The sequence below is a fragment of the Colletotrichum lupini genome, chromosome 7, assembly GCF_023278565.1.
Source record: "Colletotrichum lupini chromosome 7, complete sequence".
Classification (NCBI taxonomy): Eukaryota; Fungi; Ascomycota; class Sordariomycetes; order Glomerellales; family Glomerellaceae; genus Colletotrichum; species Colletotrichum lupini.
This window is the reverse complement of record NC_064680.1, coordinates 493096-510557: the sequence shown is the minus strand read 5'-3', so window position 1 is coordinate 510557 and position 17462 is coordinate 493096. Positions and strand designations below refer to the sequence as shown.

Genomic DNA, 17462 nt, shown 5'->3' with positions numbered 1-17462 from the left:
ATAAAACTAAGCTTGCGCGAGGGGTATATATTACGAGTATTTATTAGCCCGAGGTAACTTTTAACTATACTAAAGTAGCGCAGGCTATAGATCTAACTAAACGAGACGTCGAGGTACTTAATAAGCGGCTTAAGTAGTAGTAGACGAATCTCGATCGAGGTCTCGTTTATTACCCGATCGACCTTACGATTAGTAAGCTCTACGTCTTTGTTAATAGGTTATTTACGAACAATAACGACCTTACTTCGTAATTAAGGTATATTATTATCCTAGCTAACGAGAGTATAGGCGAGAGCGAATTTATTATATACGGTAATATAATCTATTACTCGTTAACTAAAAGTAAGTAGGTAACGAGAAGTATACTAGCGTCGGAGGTTTATAGTATAGTTAACGGCGTTAACCTCTCTTATACGATTTTAATAATACTAAGGAAGATTACTAATCGAATTAGCCTTCTACTTATTCTAACGGTTATTTATACCGATTCTTACTCGTTATACGAATACTTTATTAAATTAGGAACGACGAAGGAAAAGAGGCTTATAATCGATATTATAGCCCTTAGGTAATCGTACAAAAGGCGCGAGATACTTAAGATCCGTTAGATTAATAGTAAAGATAACCTCGCAGACGCTTTTATAAAAGTAGTACTAAATAAGGGATTAGAGCAATTCGTAAGTAGCGGAAAAGTTACTATACGAATAGAGGGATAGGTTATACGAAAAGAATAGAAAAAAGGGGGAAAAAGAGACAACTTAGTAAACGGGCCCGAGGTCGAATTATACCTCTAACCGTAGCGGTTAAATCGATAAAAAAAAGAGAAAGTTAGTATTAGATTAAAAGTCTAATTCGACCGCGGTATATAGCCGACTGCGCAGGGGCTAATTAGGGGCCCTATTTACGATTATTATAGCTAGCCTAACCTACGATTAGAACCTCCTTTTTATACCTACGCAGATATTTATATAGTTTAATTAATCTCTTCGTTAATTACGGTTCGAACTAACTACCCTATAATAAGGATACTAACACTATTTAATGTCGCTAATCTCTAGTATATTAAGTAATCTAAACTATAACTTAATTATATTAGTAGTAGCCCTATTTAGACGCCTCGAATTAATAATACGACTTCTCTAGACCTTAATTAATAAGTTCCTCCTTAAGAAAGCGTCTATCTATCTCTTTTTAAGAGGATTTATATCCCCTTAGGATTTTAAAACTCGCTTAGCGAATTTTATAAGCTATTCGTAAGTTAGTATAATACTTAGATTATACTAAATACGAACTTATTAAGCTAGTTAGTCTTCTTACTATAGAGGAAGCCTCTAGAAGTCTACGAATACTATTACCCTCGTCTAATAACCTCTCTTACGGTTATAAAGAGTTAACTTTAGAACTCCGAACTTAATCGAGGCCCAATTAACTAAGAGACCTCTTCCGATAGCCTCAAGAGCCCGAATAACTTTATTTTCGGTATACGAGATTATTATATATCGATAAATAAGTATATAAAAAAGAATTACATTTGGACGATTTTTGTAATTATTATAGTGGTTTGAAAATCGTAGGTAGGGTTTTAATGCGGTAGCTGGGATGGAGAAATGGGGTGGCCAAAAGGGGGGGGTGGCCAAAAGGGGGTGGGTCGACTTATAGCCTGTAATCGAATCTCTTGTGATGATAGAAAATGTTGCTGTCTCTTTATAGAACCTCAAACCACTTACAAACTATTCGAAGCTACTGAGACAAAAGAAACCATCTAGTCTTTTCTTGGCTAGGTGTCGTTCGCTTTCGGAGTAAATTGCTGCCTAAGGTACATCGTAGTGAGGGGCTAACTGCATGTTTTTGTTGGAAATGCGGCACCAGAAGAATACTTGCTGCCTGTTTATCTGAAAACACATCCGAACCAGTCGTAATGAGGAAATTAGCGAGTTATGCGGGCCCCAAAACGGGTTTACTGTACTGTTGCCGCATGACCGTGGAGACAAGCTGCAGATGCGGTTTGAACGACAGTCCGGCTCGCGACCATGCACTGATGTGATCTTTGTCAACCGGCTAGATGATGTTCAACATTGCGAGCCCATGCTAGAGCCTAGATCTCTTGATCAACCAATCGCAATGACTTGATAGAGCTAAGGAAGCTTATCCCTTAAACTTCTGCCTGCCGCCTGTGGAACTCGAGAAGCTTGATTTCACGTACCTTAGGTAGCGATTTCGGTAAGGTACTCTCGTGCTGGACCTTGCGACATTGATCTCATCATCATGGAGTCCTAGGGCAAGTGATGCCGGAGAATGATAATTGCAAATCCTATTGTACCATTGAGTGCATTACATAACAACTATTCGATGGAACCAAGAAGTCGTGTTGTGCAACCCTTTACGACCTCATGTCACTGCTCCTTTAATGCCTTATAAATGGCCCTGATGTAAGACTTCGCAGCGTTGTTTCCCAAACCCGACATGGACAGCTTGTTCATTACATATGCGATGGTGATTTTCTTGTCTAGATCCATAACGACGAATGATCCACCGAGGCCTGCCCAGAAGCATATACGTCCGTTAGGCAGGAAATCAGCAACCGCCGTACCACCTTCGCCCGTAATGCCAAATACAATACCGAAACGCATAGGCACGCCCATAACAAGATCAACCCCGTTGGATTGTTGCTCAAATATGAGGTTGATGGTGTCTTGTGAGAGGAAACGTTTGCCGTCGACGCTGCCGCCGAGACTGATGATCGAGAGAATTCGCGTGAGCGCGTAGGCATTGGCGTGCCCGCTCCCGGCGAGGATGTCGCCCTGGCGCCAGGTAGGACCGTTGGCGAAGTCTGAGGGGAAGGGCATGGGGTTCATGGTCTTGAACGTGATGGAGCCTGGCTGGGGACCCATGCCGGGACCGAGGGGAGGCATAGGTGCGGAAATAACATCCGTCGTCCGGGGGAGTTCTTTGTCGGAAACGCCAAAGTGAAAGTCTGCGCCCAGTGGCTTCACGATCTCTTCCATGATGAAATCTCTTAGCGTTGTACCCATCGCGCGACGGACGATGGCTGCTAGTAGATGGCCAAACGTGAATGAGTGATATCCAGATGCTGTGCCAGGTTCCCACCACGGTGCCTGCGTAGCTAGCTTTGCTGCAGCTGCGTCGAGGTCAGAGATTTCTTCGAAAGAGAGCGGTCCATCGGCATCCCAGCCAGAGACCCCCGACGTGTGAGAGAGGATATGGCGGATCTCGATATCTTCTTTACCATTGGCGGCGAACTCAGGCCAATGCTTCGAGACCTTGTCGTTGATCGAAAGGACTTTTTGGTCGACGAGAATGAGGATGGCGAGACTGAGGACGGTCTTGGTGGAGGAGAAGATGGTGACGAGGGTGTTTTTGGTCCATGGCTGGGTGCGTTCCTTGTCCGTGTAGCCACCCCACAGGTTTACAACATCGTTGCCATCAATGTTGACAGCAATGGCGGCGCCGACTTCTTCTCCACTGTCGATATTGTCCTGAAGTTGCTTGCGTACCTCTTGAAACTTAGGGTCGCAAGTGCCGTGCGTTTGTGTTCGTTTTTCTGTCATGATGATGAGACTGTTAACCAAGAATAAGCAGTGGACTTGGTCGAGTTGTAAGTTGTATGGTGGGGCTGGAGTTGATTGAAAAGTCGATGATGAAGGCTACTTTACAAAACTCATAGAGTACAGCGAGACACGTTTTTCTTTTATAGTTGATATGATGCCCACGAAACCTACATTGTCGGTGGTTGTTCACTCCGAGCCATCACGGCTTCAGATGCAGGCTGCCAAGCGCAGGTCTTCGTTCCACCCTAGAGCGTCTCGCAGTGCAGTGTCGGTAGCTACCACTGCCGACTCCCCGGCCATCGGAGCGGTGCCTGGCGCCTGAGAAGTCGGTGCTTCACCCGCCGACTGGCCGGACGGAGTGTGTCTGTTCTAGGGCCTCAGCAGGCACACAGGCCAGCGGTGCTTCTTGGGGCTCTGGGTGCCTCGCTGCTTACTGTCGCTAACCGTTGTTGGCTTCAGGCGCAGGCCATGTGGATAACGCTCAACTTCCGAAGGGACCCGGAATTAACCCAGGTAAGAGTCTTTCCAGCTAAGGTAGTGTATGGAGTATCATTTGATGACTGGTACAGAGAGTTTTCTCGAATTCCCCAGGCAAAGGTCAATGTAATGTTGCGGCGCAGAGCGGGTGGCATCAACCGAGTAACAACGGGTAGGCCTACCCTCGTTTCAACCTCCAATCGCTCAACTCTCACCCAACTCTCACCTGTACCTCTGCATCATTCCGAGAAATATTGGCCTTTTCTCCCATGGGCGATGGCCAAGCCGTTGGGTTCGGACTAGGTCTTGCCCTGGGCGATGTTTTCAGCGGCACTGTCGGGTGGCGATGGGGGCTTCATGCTGCTGCGATCCTTCATGTCGTTGTTTTGGCCATTGCCCTGTGGGCACTTCCAGTTAGCGTTGATGACGCCGCGCCTTTGGGCTGGAATACTCTTATTCGCCTGCGAAAAGAGCTGAATTGAATTGGAGCATTGATCATTAGCACGAGCCTGGCTTTCATGTCCTATGTCCTTGGTATCGTTACGGACTCTGACGCGGCCCAGCATATGCGTCAACCGCTCAACATCGTGCTCCTCGGCACAGGTGTGGCTCTCGTGCCTGTTTACATCTTTTGAATGCACCACCAAAAGCTAGGAGGGCGGCCCCAACGAGCTATGGGAAAACGAACCATTTACCTCGGTATGCATCACCGTCTTCCTTGTTTGGGGGGGGGGGGGCACTTAACGCCAGCGAGCAGCTCACGGCACTGTGCCTACAGGATGTTCGTGGTTTCTCGATGTTAACGTCGTCCTTGTACTCCCTTCCAGCACCCGTCTGCGGCCTTCTCACGAACATCGCCGTTGCGGTCTTTCTGTCACGTCTCGAGCATCCTATGCCGTCACGGTTGCTTGTTTTGGGGGTGGACTTCCTCCTGCGAGATGGGGGCGACGTAAGATTGTCGAACCAATGAGAGTTGGCTGCTGCAGTGAGCCATGATGATTCATTGTGGGTATTCAGGGCTGCTAGGTATGACAATGTTTGAATAGAGCATGTTGCTTACTCCGTAGTATTACTTATTCACCTGCAGCCCCGTGTGATTAAATACCAGGGATGACATGACGGGCTTGCAGTCAATTCCTTCCGACTTCAACTCACTCGACATCACCACATCACAGACCCCTTCGCATCTCCAGCGACACAGTTGCGTTTTCTGACATTTGCATACTTCAAGTCACTTCAAAAAACATGGACGAGCCTATCGAGATTCTGGGCCAGCAGCCCACTCTCAAAATCTACACCCAGATAGCGGTCTGCTTTTCCGTCGAAGATGACCAATCCTATGCAAACATCACCAAAACTCTGACAAGCGGTCTTGAGCGACTTACCGCCGGGTTTCCCTGGGTTGCAGGGCAGATAATCAACGAGGGCGCGAGCGAAGGTAACACTGGCATCTTCAAGATCGCGCCACTGGAACCAACCCCGCCCTTGATTGTCAAGGATCTGAGAGAGGACCCATCAGTATCGTCGATGAAAGACATGAAAACGTCAGGCTTTCCCTTCGCCATGCTTGACGAAAGCATCGTCTGTCCTCGCCCGACTCTACCCATCGACCCCAATCTAGTAGGGAAACCTGAGCCAGTTTTCATCACCCAAGCTACGTTCATCAAAGGCGGGCTTATTCTCGCATTCCTTGGCCACCATCAGGTACTCGATGGAACCGGGCAAGGACAACTCATCAAACTCCTGTCCAAGGCGTGTAAGGGCGAAGACTTCACCGAAGAGGAAATTGCAACTGGAAACCTGTCACGACACAACATTATTCCCCTCCTCGACGACTTTGAGGGTGGGCTCGAGACTGATGCGATGATCATCAAGCCCTCAGCAACGCCGGCAACGGCACCTGCCACGTGCAGCTGGGCCTACTTTGACTTTTCTGCAGCTTCTCTTTCAGCCTTAAAGTCATTGGCTTCGGAGACGGTCAAGTCAGGCTATATCACAACAGACGATGCCCTTACTGCCTTCATCTGGCAGTCAATCAGTCGCATTCGTGTGAAGCGCTTACCGAACGACGCGGCAACTAAGCTCGCTCGAGCTATCAATGTGCGAGGATAGATGGGAATCCCTCAAACGTTTCCAGCCCTCATACAAAGCATGACGAAAAATTCCATGGCGATCAAGGACCTCGTCGAAAGACCACTGGGGGAAGCGGCATCTCAGCTCCGATCTGCTGTGGATCCTACAGCCTTGAGCTATGGAGTACGAGCTTTGGCGACACTCATGAACCAAGCGGCCGATAAGAGTGTCTTCTCATTCACCGGGACCCTTCATCTCGATAGAGATTTGGCTTTTAGTTCCTGGGCGAAACTCGATCTTTATGAGCACGACTTTGGATTGGGATTGGGCAAGCCTGAGTCGGTCCGGAGACCGCAATTCACACCCGTGGAGAGTCTTGGCTACCTGCTTCCCAAGGCACTAGATGGCAGCATCGCACTAGCAATATGTTTAAGGGACGAGGACATGAATGGGTTAAAGAAGGATGAATTATGGTTGAAGTATTCAAAGTACATAGGAAAGTAATTATCGGGCATTCCAGGCCCTTCAACGACTGCCATTCTGTTCCCCCTAATCTTGATCTGATACCACAGGAGCAACTACCCCTCGTAGACGTAGCAAAACGGAGAGCCACCAATTCCAATCGTGCTCATAAGGTCCCTCAGCTTTCTTGGCTCAGCCAAAGGCCGAAGATCAACCAGGTCGTCCAAAGTGCCGTTGCGGCTCGGGGGAATATTTTGCATCGTGACAGTACCAAAGATATCCTGCCTGTTCTCCCAGTCAAGCATCTGCCAGATCCAATAAACACGGTCGATCTGGCTGTGGTGCAGGAAGAATGCTGGGTCAGCCGGAGAGATGAAGAAGTTGTTGCCCGAGTCGCCTCCGAGCTGCCAGTGGCCAGCGGCATGAACTCCTAGCTCAAAGGGGTTGATGTAACGATCATCACCATTCAAAAAGCCCCAGAACGACTCGAGAGTGTTGTGCTCAGTCAGAAGGAGCGTCGTGTTCCGGAATGTGGTGTGTCGAGAAGAGACGTGCTTGTTCAGGTCTCGCTGCAGGCAGCGCGGGTCCGCAGCGAGAGGAGTGTCTGTGTTCTGAACGACGGGGAGGTTGACCGTCATTTTGGAGAAGGGGCCCGACATGACACACCCACCACCAGACCCGGGCTCGAGCTTGAGGGTTACGTTGGTGTGAGCCTGGTGAATTTCGAGGCCTTCATGAGGAACAAAGGCGCCGTTGCTGCCGATGGAAGTGTCCGATCCGTCAAAGAGAGGTGACAGCGTAGGGTCTTCCGCATCATAACCCCATTCCCAGAAGGGAAACGTACCTAAGATTGTGTCAGATGTATACTGACAGATGGTCAGGCAATAAGCCACAAATGCTTACCAGTATAACCGCATTCGCGGACCTTTTGCTCAAACACGTCTGTGTACAGGCGATGCCAGACCTGGAAATTAGCCTAGGCAGAAGAACAAGAGAAAGGTTAGCTCTCGGCACAACATCGTTTTTCTTACACCAAACTTGCGCTCTTACCGTTCTGTGAATGACAGGAGTCTGCTTGAGGTGGATAGCCACAAAGTCATCATACAAAGTCTTTGCAGCAGGCATCACTCCCGGCTCATACAAGCTCGGGGAACTCTGCATACACTCAATAGCAGCTACAAAGGCTCTCCTCTGCTCGGCAGGGAGTGTTCTCCATTCTCGGCGGACGCGGACCTTGTCCGGCGTGCATGTTGAGTTTGCAAATGCACCCGAACGTTGGTGTAATTCTTTAGAGTTAGCCAGAGCCTGTGCAGCAAGTTGAGCAAGGGCGTCGCCGTTGTTGATGGCCTCTTGGGTAAAGTTGTAAGATGGTGCCGCGGCCTTGATGGGGAGGAAGAAGGAAGTGGCAAATAAAAGCACCGAAAAGGCGCTGAGAAGAGAAGGACTCATGGTGAGAAAAGAGTGGATGCCGAAAAGTGCTCGACTGCAAGAACTTCAATGGCCTCTAAGCGCGGTCAATGATTGATTATTAGGCTGGTTGATGAAAGATGGCACGGATAATGGAGCGGACTCCAAGGTACTTAAGTTCAACAAGATGACAGCAAAATTGTCTAAAACCTCCCGATATCAAGTGCCCGTGGGTCCAAGGAAATCCATCCGCGATCCATTTGGGATATGACCAGCTGCAGTTGCGGTGACAGCATCATCCTGGGCCAGGGTCGTGAATCTCGTGGCGTACCATACTAGTCTTTGGAGATGCAAATTGCAACATCGCTTACAGGATCCCGACTCAGAGTACGAAAGCGAGGATTGCGCGTGGGTTCTAGCATGGAACCTTGTTATCTGGGGCACCACCCTCAAGCCTGGTCAAGCGCGCCGAATAGCCGCAATGACACAGCCAAGTTCACGGCTTGAATTTACGGAAACTTTTTTGTCAGCGTGGTCTAAGGTAGTGACTCGCGTGTGAACATAGACTGCATTATACTTGTCCAGGGTTCTAGTCCTCATAGAGTAGGTCAGAGTTGAAACCCAGGCTCTCAAAATAACCTTAATTTCATCGCTAAGGCTCTTGGGTGTAATTCCTGATGCAAGGTCACCTTCAACTGCAAACAAGCATTTTAGCAGCCGAGAAGTATTGGCACCTATTTTAGGTTTGTGAAACTGGAGTTGATAGAATAAGCTCTGTGATGGTCGGGAGCTTTTCGGTTCCGCAGCTCGGGGTCACCAATGCTTCTTAACATTTTGAGTTGCACCCAAGTGGGGAAGCAATCTATGTGAGTATTATCACCATGACCTATAGGAAAGCTAATCATATTGTTAAAAATGACTTTCCATATGGATAGCTCCATCCCTGACACAGATCGCCTTGTTTAGGGCTAAGCGCCAGGTCTTTCCTATAAGTTGATTTCTAGGCAGTCAAGTCCGGCGAATAATAGACTAGCTTGGCTATCGCCTAGTCCAGTCTCGCCAACCTCCGAATGCAGTGGCACTGCAGGCTAAGTTCCTGACGCTTCCATGCTCGCTTGACAAGATTTTATGTGGGCTGGAGACATGATGGTCGCAATGGAGACTTCAGCTTCACAAGTTTTCTGAGGACTTATCCAAAGCTCTCTGGCTCGTTCTCATTGTCAGGATACGAGTCACAAGGTAACATGGTGCAACATCATCATATTTGACTGACTCATTGATCACGTAACCACGTTGGAGGATCTATCATGGGAACTTTGGTACAGTGGCCACGAGATAAGAGTGCTTCAACTCGCGCTATGAGTGGCTCACCTGAAGGAGGGTATGGATATCCGTGTAATAAAACTACAAACTCCCTACTCTATCCCTTTACTCCTAATCACTGCTGAGTGACGCTTCTCTAACCCCCCAGAAAGAAGTTCTTTCTTCTTGTTCATTACTTCACAAGCAAACTGAATAAACATTTACGAAGTGAAATATCAGCATAATCGCGTTATCAACTCAAATAGAACGAAAAGAAGAGCATAAGATTCGGAACTTCATACTTGAAACGGTTCGCTCAGCCTGCAAACTCCTGGCATCATCGCTATTCTAGTTCCTCACTCTAGCGCTTTCCCATGCCGCACCTAGCCAAGCACTCTTCGGATCCGAGGGCAGCTCCGGTACCCACACCAGGAACGCGATTTCCACTTCCTTCGCTACTCTTCGATCCCGAAATGCCTCCGAAAGCAGCCTGAACCATGTCATTGGGCAACTTGAAAAGGCCGTTGAGTATACTCAAGGTGCCCGTATCATCGGAGTCAAGGGCTGAAATAAGCGTGGCATAGCCGCACCCTGCAAGAAGGGGTTACAATTAGCCAAGAGCTTATTCGTGCCGCCCCGTCATAAATCATAAATATACCTGTTCTACGTGGGGTGGAGACTGCCCCTGGGGAAGATGGTCAGCTGTCCTGGGTTGAGTGTCGTGGTGGCTGGGTCAGCACCATTCTCTTGAATCATCCATGTCTGAGTCTGGCCTTCAACAGCGACCACAAAATTGGTGGCACGGGGGTGGTAGTGAGGCGGCAACATAGCACAGAGCCCAAGAGCGAGCCAGGTGACAGTGAGAAGTTGCTGCGTTTGCGTTCACGACGCCGCCGGGCGAGTATGTGAAGCACTCGTGTTTCTTAAAGTCAAATACATAGTCATTTTTGACGAGGTGCAACTTGTCGAGCTCAGTAGCCGTTTTTTTTTTCTTTTTTTTTTTAGCTTTGTGTTGATATCAGGGCTCACTGGCTTGTCTACTGTAAGGGCAATACCCGCAACGAAAGAAATGTAGAAGATAATGATCAACATTGTGCTAGAATGCAGCGTAAAGGATAATGTCACGTAATAGGGATAGTAATCGCACCTCACAAAGTGCCCGTCACGTGCTAAATCACGTATCTATCTTAGATATCGTATATATAGACCTTTTCTTTTTATTTATTTCTATTTTAATAGTTAAGTTACTTTTATTATACTCCGTATACTTATTACTACGTATTATAACTTATAATAATTATAAACCTAGCTCTTAGTTAAGACCTTATATTATAATAACGTATTTATTAATATAATTCTTACGATCTTTTTAAAATAACTAACTTACTTATACTTACTTTAGCCTAAGCTAAATTAATAGGCTATAATAGTTAAATTAAATAGTTTAATATATTTTATATTATAAATAAGGGCGTCGGGGTTTAGAAATATATTAACTTAAACACTTTAAATTTTAACGTATTCCTTAACCCCTCTATAGCGCTTATTTCGCCCTTAGAATTTAAATAATTAATTATAACCCGTAATAAAAAAGAACTACGAGCTTATTAAGCTTATTATAAAGTATTTAAGAATAACTAAAAAATTTAAAAAATCTTTTACTAATAGCTTTTAAATATAACTCTTAATACGAACTTTTTAACTTTTTTAAGTATAAGTAACTTATAGGACTAAGCCGGGTTTTTTTATATAAAACTAGTTATATTACTTATTTTATATAAATAAATTTATTTTTATACTATATTTATAAAAAGGATCTATATACTTAAGAGTATTTAAAAATAATAAGAGCTTAACGCTAAATATAAGTAACTTATAGTTTATAAATATAATATTATTAATATATATATTAAAGTCCTTACTTAGTAACTAATAAAATTAGTTAACGCTATATTATATAAATACGTATTTTAAAAAGCTATTAAGAACGGCGCTAAGTTTAGTATATAGCGAATTATTAAATATCTAAAATAGGAATTTACGCCCCCCGAACTAATAATAAGGAATGCGGTTTAAGAGGAATATTAATAAGTTTTTAATAAAGCGAGGACTAGAATTAACTTTTAACGCTAATATAAAAAGTAGTAATTTACTTATTTCTAAGCTAAAACGTATAATATTTTAAAAATTAGTAAAGAGATCGCCGTACTTAACTTCTTAATTATAGTTAAGTTTAGACTTAACCTTATATAGGGCTAATATATATATAAAACCTTTAGTAAATTAATAACTTTTAAAACGTATATAAGGACCTTTAAAGAGATTACGTATATATTTAGCTTAGTAACTTAGGATATATATACTAAATAACTTTTAAGTTAAAGAGGGGCTTATTCTATTTTTACTAAACGCTCTAACTTAGTTAACGACGTAAATAATAAAAATAATGCTATATACCCTTATAATTATATATACTCGTAACGCCTTATAGCGTATTAAAAATTAAAATAAGCACTTATAAACTAAAACGCTAATAAGTTATTAATACGAATACTAAGGAGTTATATAAAGGAAGTCCTTATTATTATTAAATTAAATAAGTAGAAATTATTTTATAATAAGCTTAAGAAAGCTAGTTAGCTAAAGAACGATAGAATCCCTAAGAAACTTAGGTTTTTAAAAAGATCTTCTAACTAACTTATAGCGAGCTTATTAATAAACTAAAACGAGGGCTATATAGTCGCTATATTTATAAAGAGTTAGGATTTAAAAATAAACGTAATTTTTAATACCCCTATAAATAGCGCTTACCCCCTTTTTTAAAATATAATAATAAATAGCTATAAAGTAATATATTTAGTTAATAATAAGAGCCTATTTAAACCCAAGAGTTGCGTACTATTAGGTAATAAAAACTATATTAAATTAAGAATTACTATACTACTTATTATTATACGTAGTATTCGTATTATAAAGGGCGTTTTAAACGGACTTAAGGGAAAGAGAACTTACGATTTAAAGCTCTAGAACGTCGCTTATATTAAGGGATTTTATATTAATATAATCTTAAAGACTTTACTAAATAGAAGTATACTTTAGTACTATAGTTTAGATTATATTTTATAATAGGGAATACTTTATAAGAGTATTATTAAAAAATAGCTTATTTAAAAAAATAATCTAATCTTTTTTAAATATAAGCTCCTCTAATCCTATCCTTTTTTCATAAACTTTAAGTATATTTTATAAAGCTTAGTTAGTATTATATTACTAATTAACTCTAAAAAATTCCGTTACTTATATTAACGTACTTATAAGAGGTTTAATAGCGCGCTCTTTTAGTACTTTAGAATAGGTTATTTCGAACTTAATACTCTTCGTTAATTATTATATAAAACTTAAGGTATATATATTAAACCTTTATTATAAGTTAAGTATAAAGTATATATATTATTTAAAGCTAAGATAGTAGTCTTAAGAGGACTGCTCTCGAGAAGAGCTTTATAACTATAATACTATATATATTAAGATCTTTTTTATTTCGAACTATCTCTTAATAAATAATAATATATACTTATAGCTTTTAATAAATATAATAAGTAGCTTAGGGGGTTCTTTTTAAAAACTAAAATAAAAGAGGAAGTACTTTTCGTATTATAGAGCCTCGAGGTAGCGATTTATTATTAAGAAGGGACTCTAATTTATTTTTTTAAAAGTAATAATAAGACCGTCCTCTTAATTATAAACGTTAAACGTATATATAAAATATAATATAGCGAGCTAAGAATTAGAATAGAACTTTTATTTTTATATATAAAAGAACTTATAGGTAATACTAAAAGAGTAAGTTAACTCGTAATTACTAAAGCTCGTAAAATATACCTTTTTATAAACCTTTTTACGAATTTATAAAATAAAATAGTATTAATAGTAATTTTTATTTATAATATTACCCTACGGGAGGCTAATAAAAGAGATTTGTTTATTATAATAAAAATTAATTAGTAAAAGTAGTATTAACGTTAGTAATAAATAGGTTATTAAGTATAGGATTCTAAACTAGTTACCCCGTATTTTAGTAGCCTTTATATATATAGTTACTAAGTATACCCTTTTTATAGGGATTATAAGAGGGGTATATATTAAAAGGAGTTTAAAGTACTTCCCTATAGGTATATAAGATACTTAGTTAAATATATATTAAAAACGTATAACTTATATAGGGTCTAAGTACTCGCGCTTAAGTAGGTATTTATTATAAAGAATATTAGGTTTAATAAAAAAGTCTTTTATAATCCCGTATATAAAGAATAAGCTATTATAAGTAAGTAAGTAAATTTAGTAATCTAAGAGATATAAGAACTTTTTAATATTAATAATAAGTTAGTTTAAGTACTCGGGAAAGTAGATTTAAATTTTAAAAATACTAGTATTTAAAATAATTTTATAATTAAGGATAGTATTATTATTAAATTTTTAATTATTTAGGACGCTAAGTAATTAATAAATATATTTTAAAGTATAATAAATAAGGCTAAAGAGGTTAATATAGTTTTATTATTATTACTAACCCTTAAAATAACCCCTTTATATAAGCTTAGGGGTAGGGGAGAGGAAGGGGATATAGTAACTAGGTTATAAACGGCTCTATATAGTTTATAGTCCTTTTTATAAGCGCTTATATATACTATAGAGGTTCTTAAGCTTTTAATTCTTAATAATTCTTAATAAAATACTAAAGTACGTAGTAAACGAGGTACTAATTATAAAAAAGTAATTCCTAATACTAAAGTCGATATTAATAAGGAACTTTTATAATAAACCTTTATTATTATATAAAGATAGAGCTTATAAAAACCGCCTTATTAAGTACTAAGTAAAGCTTTATTAGGTTTTAAATATTTAAACTAGGCTTATAAACCTTTATAATACTTTAATAATAATATTTTTATAACGCTCTTATATTTAAATATAAGAAATAGTAATTATTATAACCGTCTCTAGGACTACTTTTTTTTTATTTTTATACTTAATTAGTAAAAAGCTATAGAGGAAAGTAGTATAGGATATATAATATTTTATTAAGTAGTAAAAAGAGTAGTTTATAAGACTTACTTAGAGCGCTCCGGAGGAGTTTAAAAACTATAACTTATTAAAGTTAATTTTTAAAACTTACTAAAGAAGTTTAGTAATATTAAATATCTTTTATTATAACTATAAAAGCTATTTAAGGATATTATAAATATAGAAATAAAAAAGCTAAGGGATATTAGTATATAAAAAGAGGTCGACTGTAATTTTAAATAAAGGATCCTATTTTTATTAAAATAAGTATATACTTATAAATACGACGTTAATAATAAGGTTAGCGAGGTAAAAGTACGTATATATATAAGGGGGGATATATAACTACTTAACCCTTTATAAAATACGTACGCTTCGACGCTCGTTATAAAGGCCTTTAGGTTTATAATAGTAATAACTACCTAATTCGACTTTAAAATAAACTAATATAATACTATTAACGTATTTTTTAATACGCTTCTTAAGAGTAATAAACTAGTAATTATTAAACTCTTAGAGGGATATAAGGTTATTAATAAAATAAATAAGCTTTAATACGCTCTATATAGCCTCTAAGACTTATTAATTCTGTAATTCTAAACTTTTATTTTTATATTTTATAATATAAATATAATATATAGTTACGAAAAGATCTATATTTACTAAACCGTAAATAAGAAAGTAATATTAGTATTTTATATTAAGGACTTTATTATTTTATATTATTAAAACGACTAAAAAGTCGCTTAGGGGATCGTTAATAATATAAAAAAATATATTAATTTTAAAAAGAATAGACTAATTAATTACTTCTTTAGAGTACGGATTTTATAAGACCGTACTACTCGTAAAGTTTATTTTATTTATAACGTATATATTAAATAAGTTACTAAGCGCTTCGACTTTATAAATTTACTATATTTAGCTACCCCTTTTTTTTAAAAAGAGTTTAAACTAAATAAGGGGTAAGTAATAAAGGAGGAAATAAAGAGCTATTAAAAGAAGGTTAGGAGTATGCTTTATATAGCTATTATAATTAGATTAAATATTGTTTTTATTTACTCATAATTATTATAGTTCTTAATTAACCTAAGCGTAACTTATATTAAAGTAATTAATTACTATATCCGATATTTCTATATAACGAAATATTTTATGCTTTATTATAGTAGTATATTAAGTACGTAATTATTATTTCTAGCGAGAGATGCTAGTTTCGTGAATAACGAGGTAATATAACGATTATCTTAAGGATATATAATGTTCTTTTTTAATAGCCTAATTTAATAGAAATTAGTATACTAAGTAACGGTTATAATATTAATTACTAAAGCTAAGCTTTTTTATTTTAAAAAAACTATAAAAAAGATTATAGTTTTAAAGCGCCTTTTTAGAAATATTACCCTTAACTTAGGAGAAGTATAGTTAGTTAACTACGATAATTAATAAACGATTTAACTTATTATAAAAGAAAGAGAAAGAATAGCTATTTAATTTTACTATATTAATATATAAAATATATAACTAAAATAAGAGTATACTAAAGGTAGTTTTAAGGTTACTTATATATTAATAAAAGATATATTAATAAATAGACTTATTAAAAACCTTTTACGAGCTAAGTTTAAATATTTCTATATACTTCTTAACCTCTATAATACGTAAGAAGCTATTATAAATAATTAAAATAGTTAAAAATGATTAATTTAGGCTACGCTTAGAAAAACTTAATACTTAAAGGTAGATAATAAATAGAACTTAGAGTGCAGCCCAGAGGCCTAAAATAAAATAAAAACCTCTTATAACCTAAAGGCCTAAACTTTTAAAATAACCTTACTCCGTAGGGTATATATATATAAAAATAAGACCCGGGCTTATACTTACTATTTAAACTCCTAGTTTATAAAGTATATAATTATTAAGAATATAGCGTTATTAAAGAGGAGGGTTAGTATATATATTAAGAAACGCGTTTTACGTATTTTAAAGTTTATAAAACTAAGAGTAATAAGGGTAATAAAGGGCGTAAAAGCCGGAATAATTATTAAGTTAACGACTTAGGGCACGGAAGTAGGTAGTATAATAAGAGGTTAGTTATAAATAATTATAATAAGTATAAGAGAGGACTAGGGGCGCGCGTTAAAAAAGTCCTTTATATAAAAGCTAATATAGTTTTTATATACTTTTTAATTATTATATATTTAGTAAATAATATTACGGAGCTTAGTAATATCTTATTAAAACTATAATTAGAAATACGCTTTTTAATAATAAAAAAGGATAATATATTTATAAAAAAGGGAGCGCTATTTATAATAACCTTAGTAAGGGCCTAGGCTATTAGCTATAAAATAACTAGTATATTAATATACCTTTTAACTAAATAGCTATTAGAATAGTATATATACTAGCTATTACCTCTTATAAAATAATAATTACTATTCTTAAGATTAGTATATTAGAGGGCTATTTTAAAATAGAATAAGTATTAGATCTCTTATTTTTTAAAAGCCTCTCTCTTAAGCTTTTTAAGGACTAAGTATATATTAATAAAGCTTAGAATAGTAAAAAGAATAATATTTATTATAGGGGGTATTTTAACCTCTTAGCGTTCTTTTTTATTTCTTACTACCTTTTTAAAAAGAGCTAGTCTTGCGTTTTTTAAATTTTAAAATAATATTAAATATAAACTTTTAAAATAATAAGTATATAATATACCCTTTTTAAAAGGCTTATTATTTAAATTAGTTTTATTTTTATTCTTAAACTCCGAGGGGGGGATAAGTAAAAGCTTATTAAAACTTTTATTATTATTATTTATTTTATTATTACCCTTATTATAGCTGCTAAAGAGAGCCTCGAACTTAATAAAGTCCTTAGTATTTTAATTAGTAGTTTTAATATCTTCTTAGCTAAAGAGAGAGAGCTCGGTAGCTAGGCTTTAGTAAATAAATAAGAGGTTATTATAAGAGATTAGGCTATGAGCACTTAACTAGCGAGGCTATAATATAAGTATAGGTATATTATAAGACTAAAGCTTATAGAGTCCTTCGTAAGGGCTCTGCTTCTTAAAAAGTTCTTTTATAATAAGATCCGTATACCGGTCGC

At 38.0% G+C, this 17462-nt stretch overlaps 4 protein-coding genes across 4 annotated transcripts; 1 reads left to right on the top strand and 3 right to left on the bottom strand.

Annotated features, from left to right (window-relative positions):
- Positions 1 to 2393: 2393 nt before the first annotated feature.
- On the bottom strand, positions 2394 to 3569 carry CLUP02_13195 (beta-lactamase; the record flags this gene model as incomplete). The annotated part of the gene is made up of 1 exon (XM_049292138.1): positions 2394 to 3569. The coding sequence occupies one exon, from the start codon at positions 3567 to 3569 to the stop codon at positions 2394 to 2396; it is 1176 nt and encodes a 391-aa protein (XP_049149284.1).
- A 151-nt stretch (positions 3570 to 3720) lies between these two features.
- Positions 3721 to 6623, top strand: CLUP02_13193 (trichothecene 3-O-acetyltransferase; the record flags this gene model as incomplete). Its single annotated transcript, XM_049292137.1, has 9 exons — positions 3721 to 3876; positions 3943 to 3987; positions 4029 to 4172; positions 4223 to 4446; positions 4549 to 4666; positions 4701 to 4766; positions 4825 to 5003; positions 5222 to 6095; positions 6159 to 6623. 9 exons carry the CDS (start codon positions 3721 to 3723, stop codon positions 6621 to 6623), a joined length of 2271 nt encoding a protein of 756 aa, XP_049149283.1.
- A 74-nt stretch (positions 6624 to 6697) lies between these two features.
- CLUP02_13192 (tyrosinase central domain-containing protein) lies at positions 6698 to 8030 on the bottom strand (the record flags this gene model as incomplete). The annotated part of the gene is made up of 3 exons (XM_049292136.1): positions 6698 to 7425; positions 7485 to 7557; positions 7632 to 8030. The coding sequence occupies 3 exons, from the start codon at positions 8028 to 8030 to the stop codon at positions 6698 to 6700; spliced, it is 1200 nt and encodes a 399-aa protein (XP_049149282.1).
- Positions 8031 to 9076: 1046 nt separating this feature from the next.
- On the bottom strand, positions 9077 to 10382 carry CLUP02_13191 (spherulin-1A; the record flags this gene model as incomplete). Its single annotated transcript, XM_049292135.1, has 8 exons — positions 9077 to 9191; positions 9304 to 9344; positions 9431 to 9499; positions 9593 to 9611; positions 9674 to 9881; positions 9971 to 10160; positions 10228 to 10251; positions 10320 to 10382. The coding sequence occupies 8 exons, from the start codon at positions 10380 to 10382 to the stop codon at positions 9077 to 9079; spliced, it is 729 nt and encodes a 242-aa protein (XP_049149281.1).
- Between the last annotated feature and the right edge of the window lie 7080 nt (positions 10383 to 17462).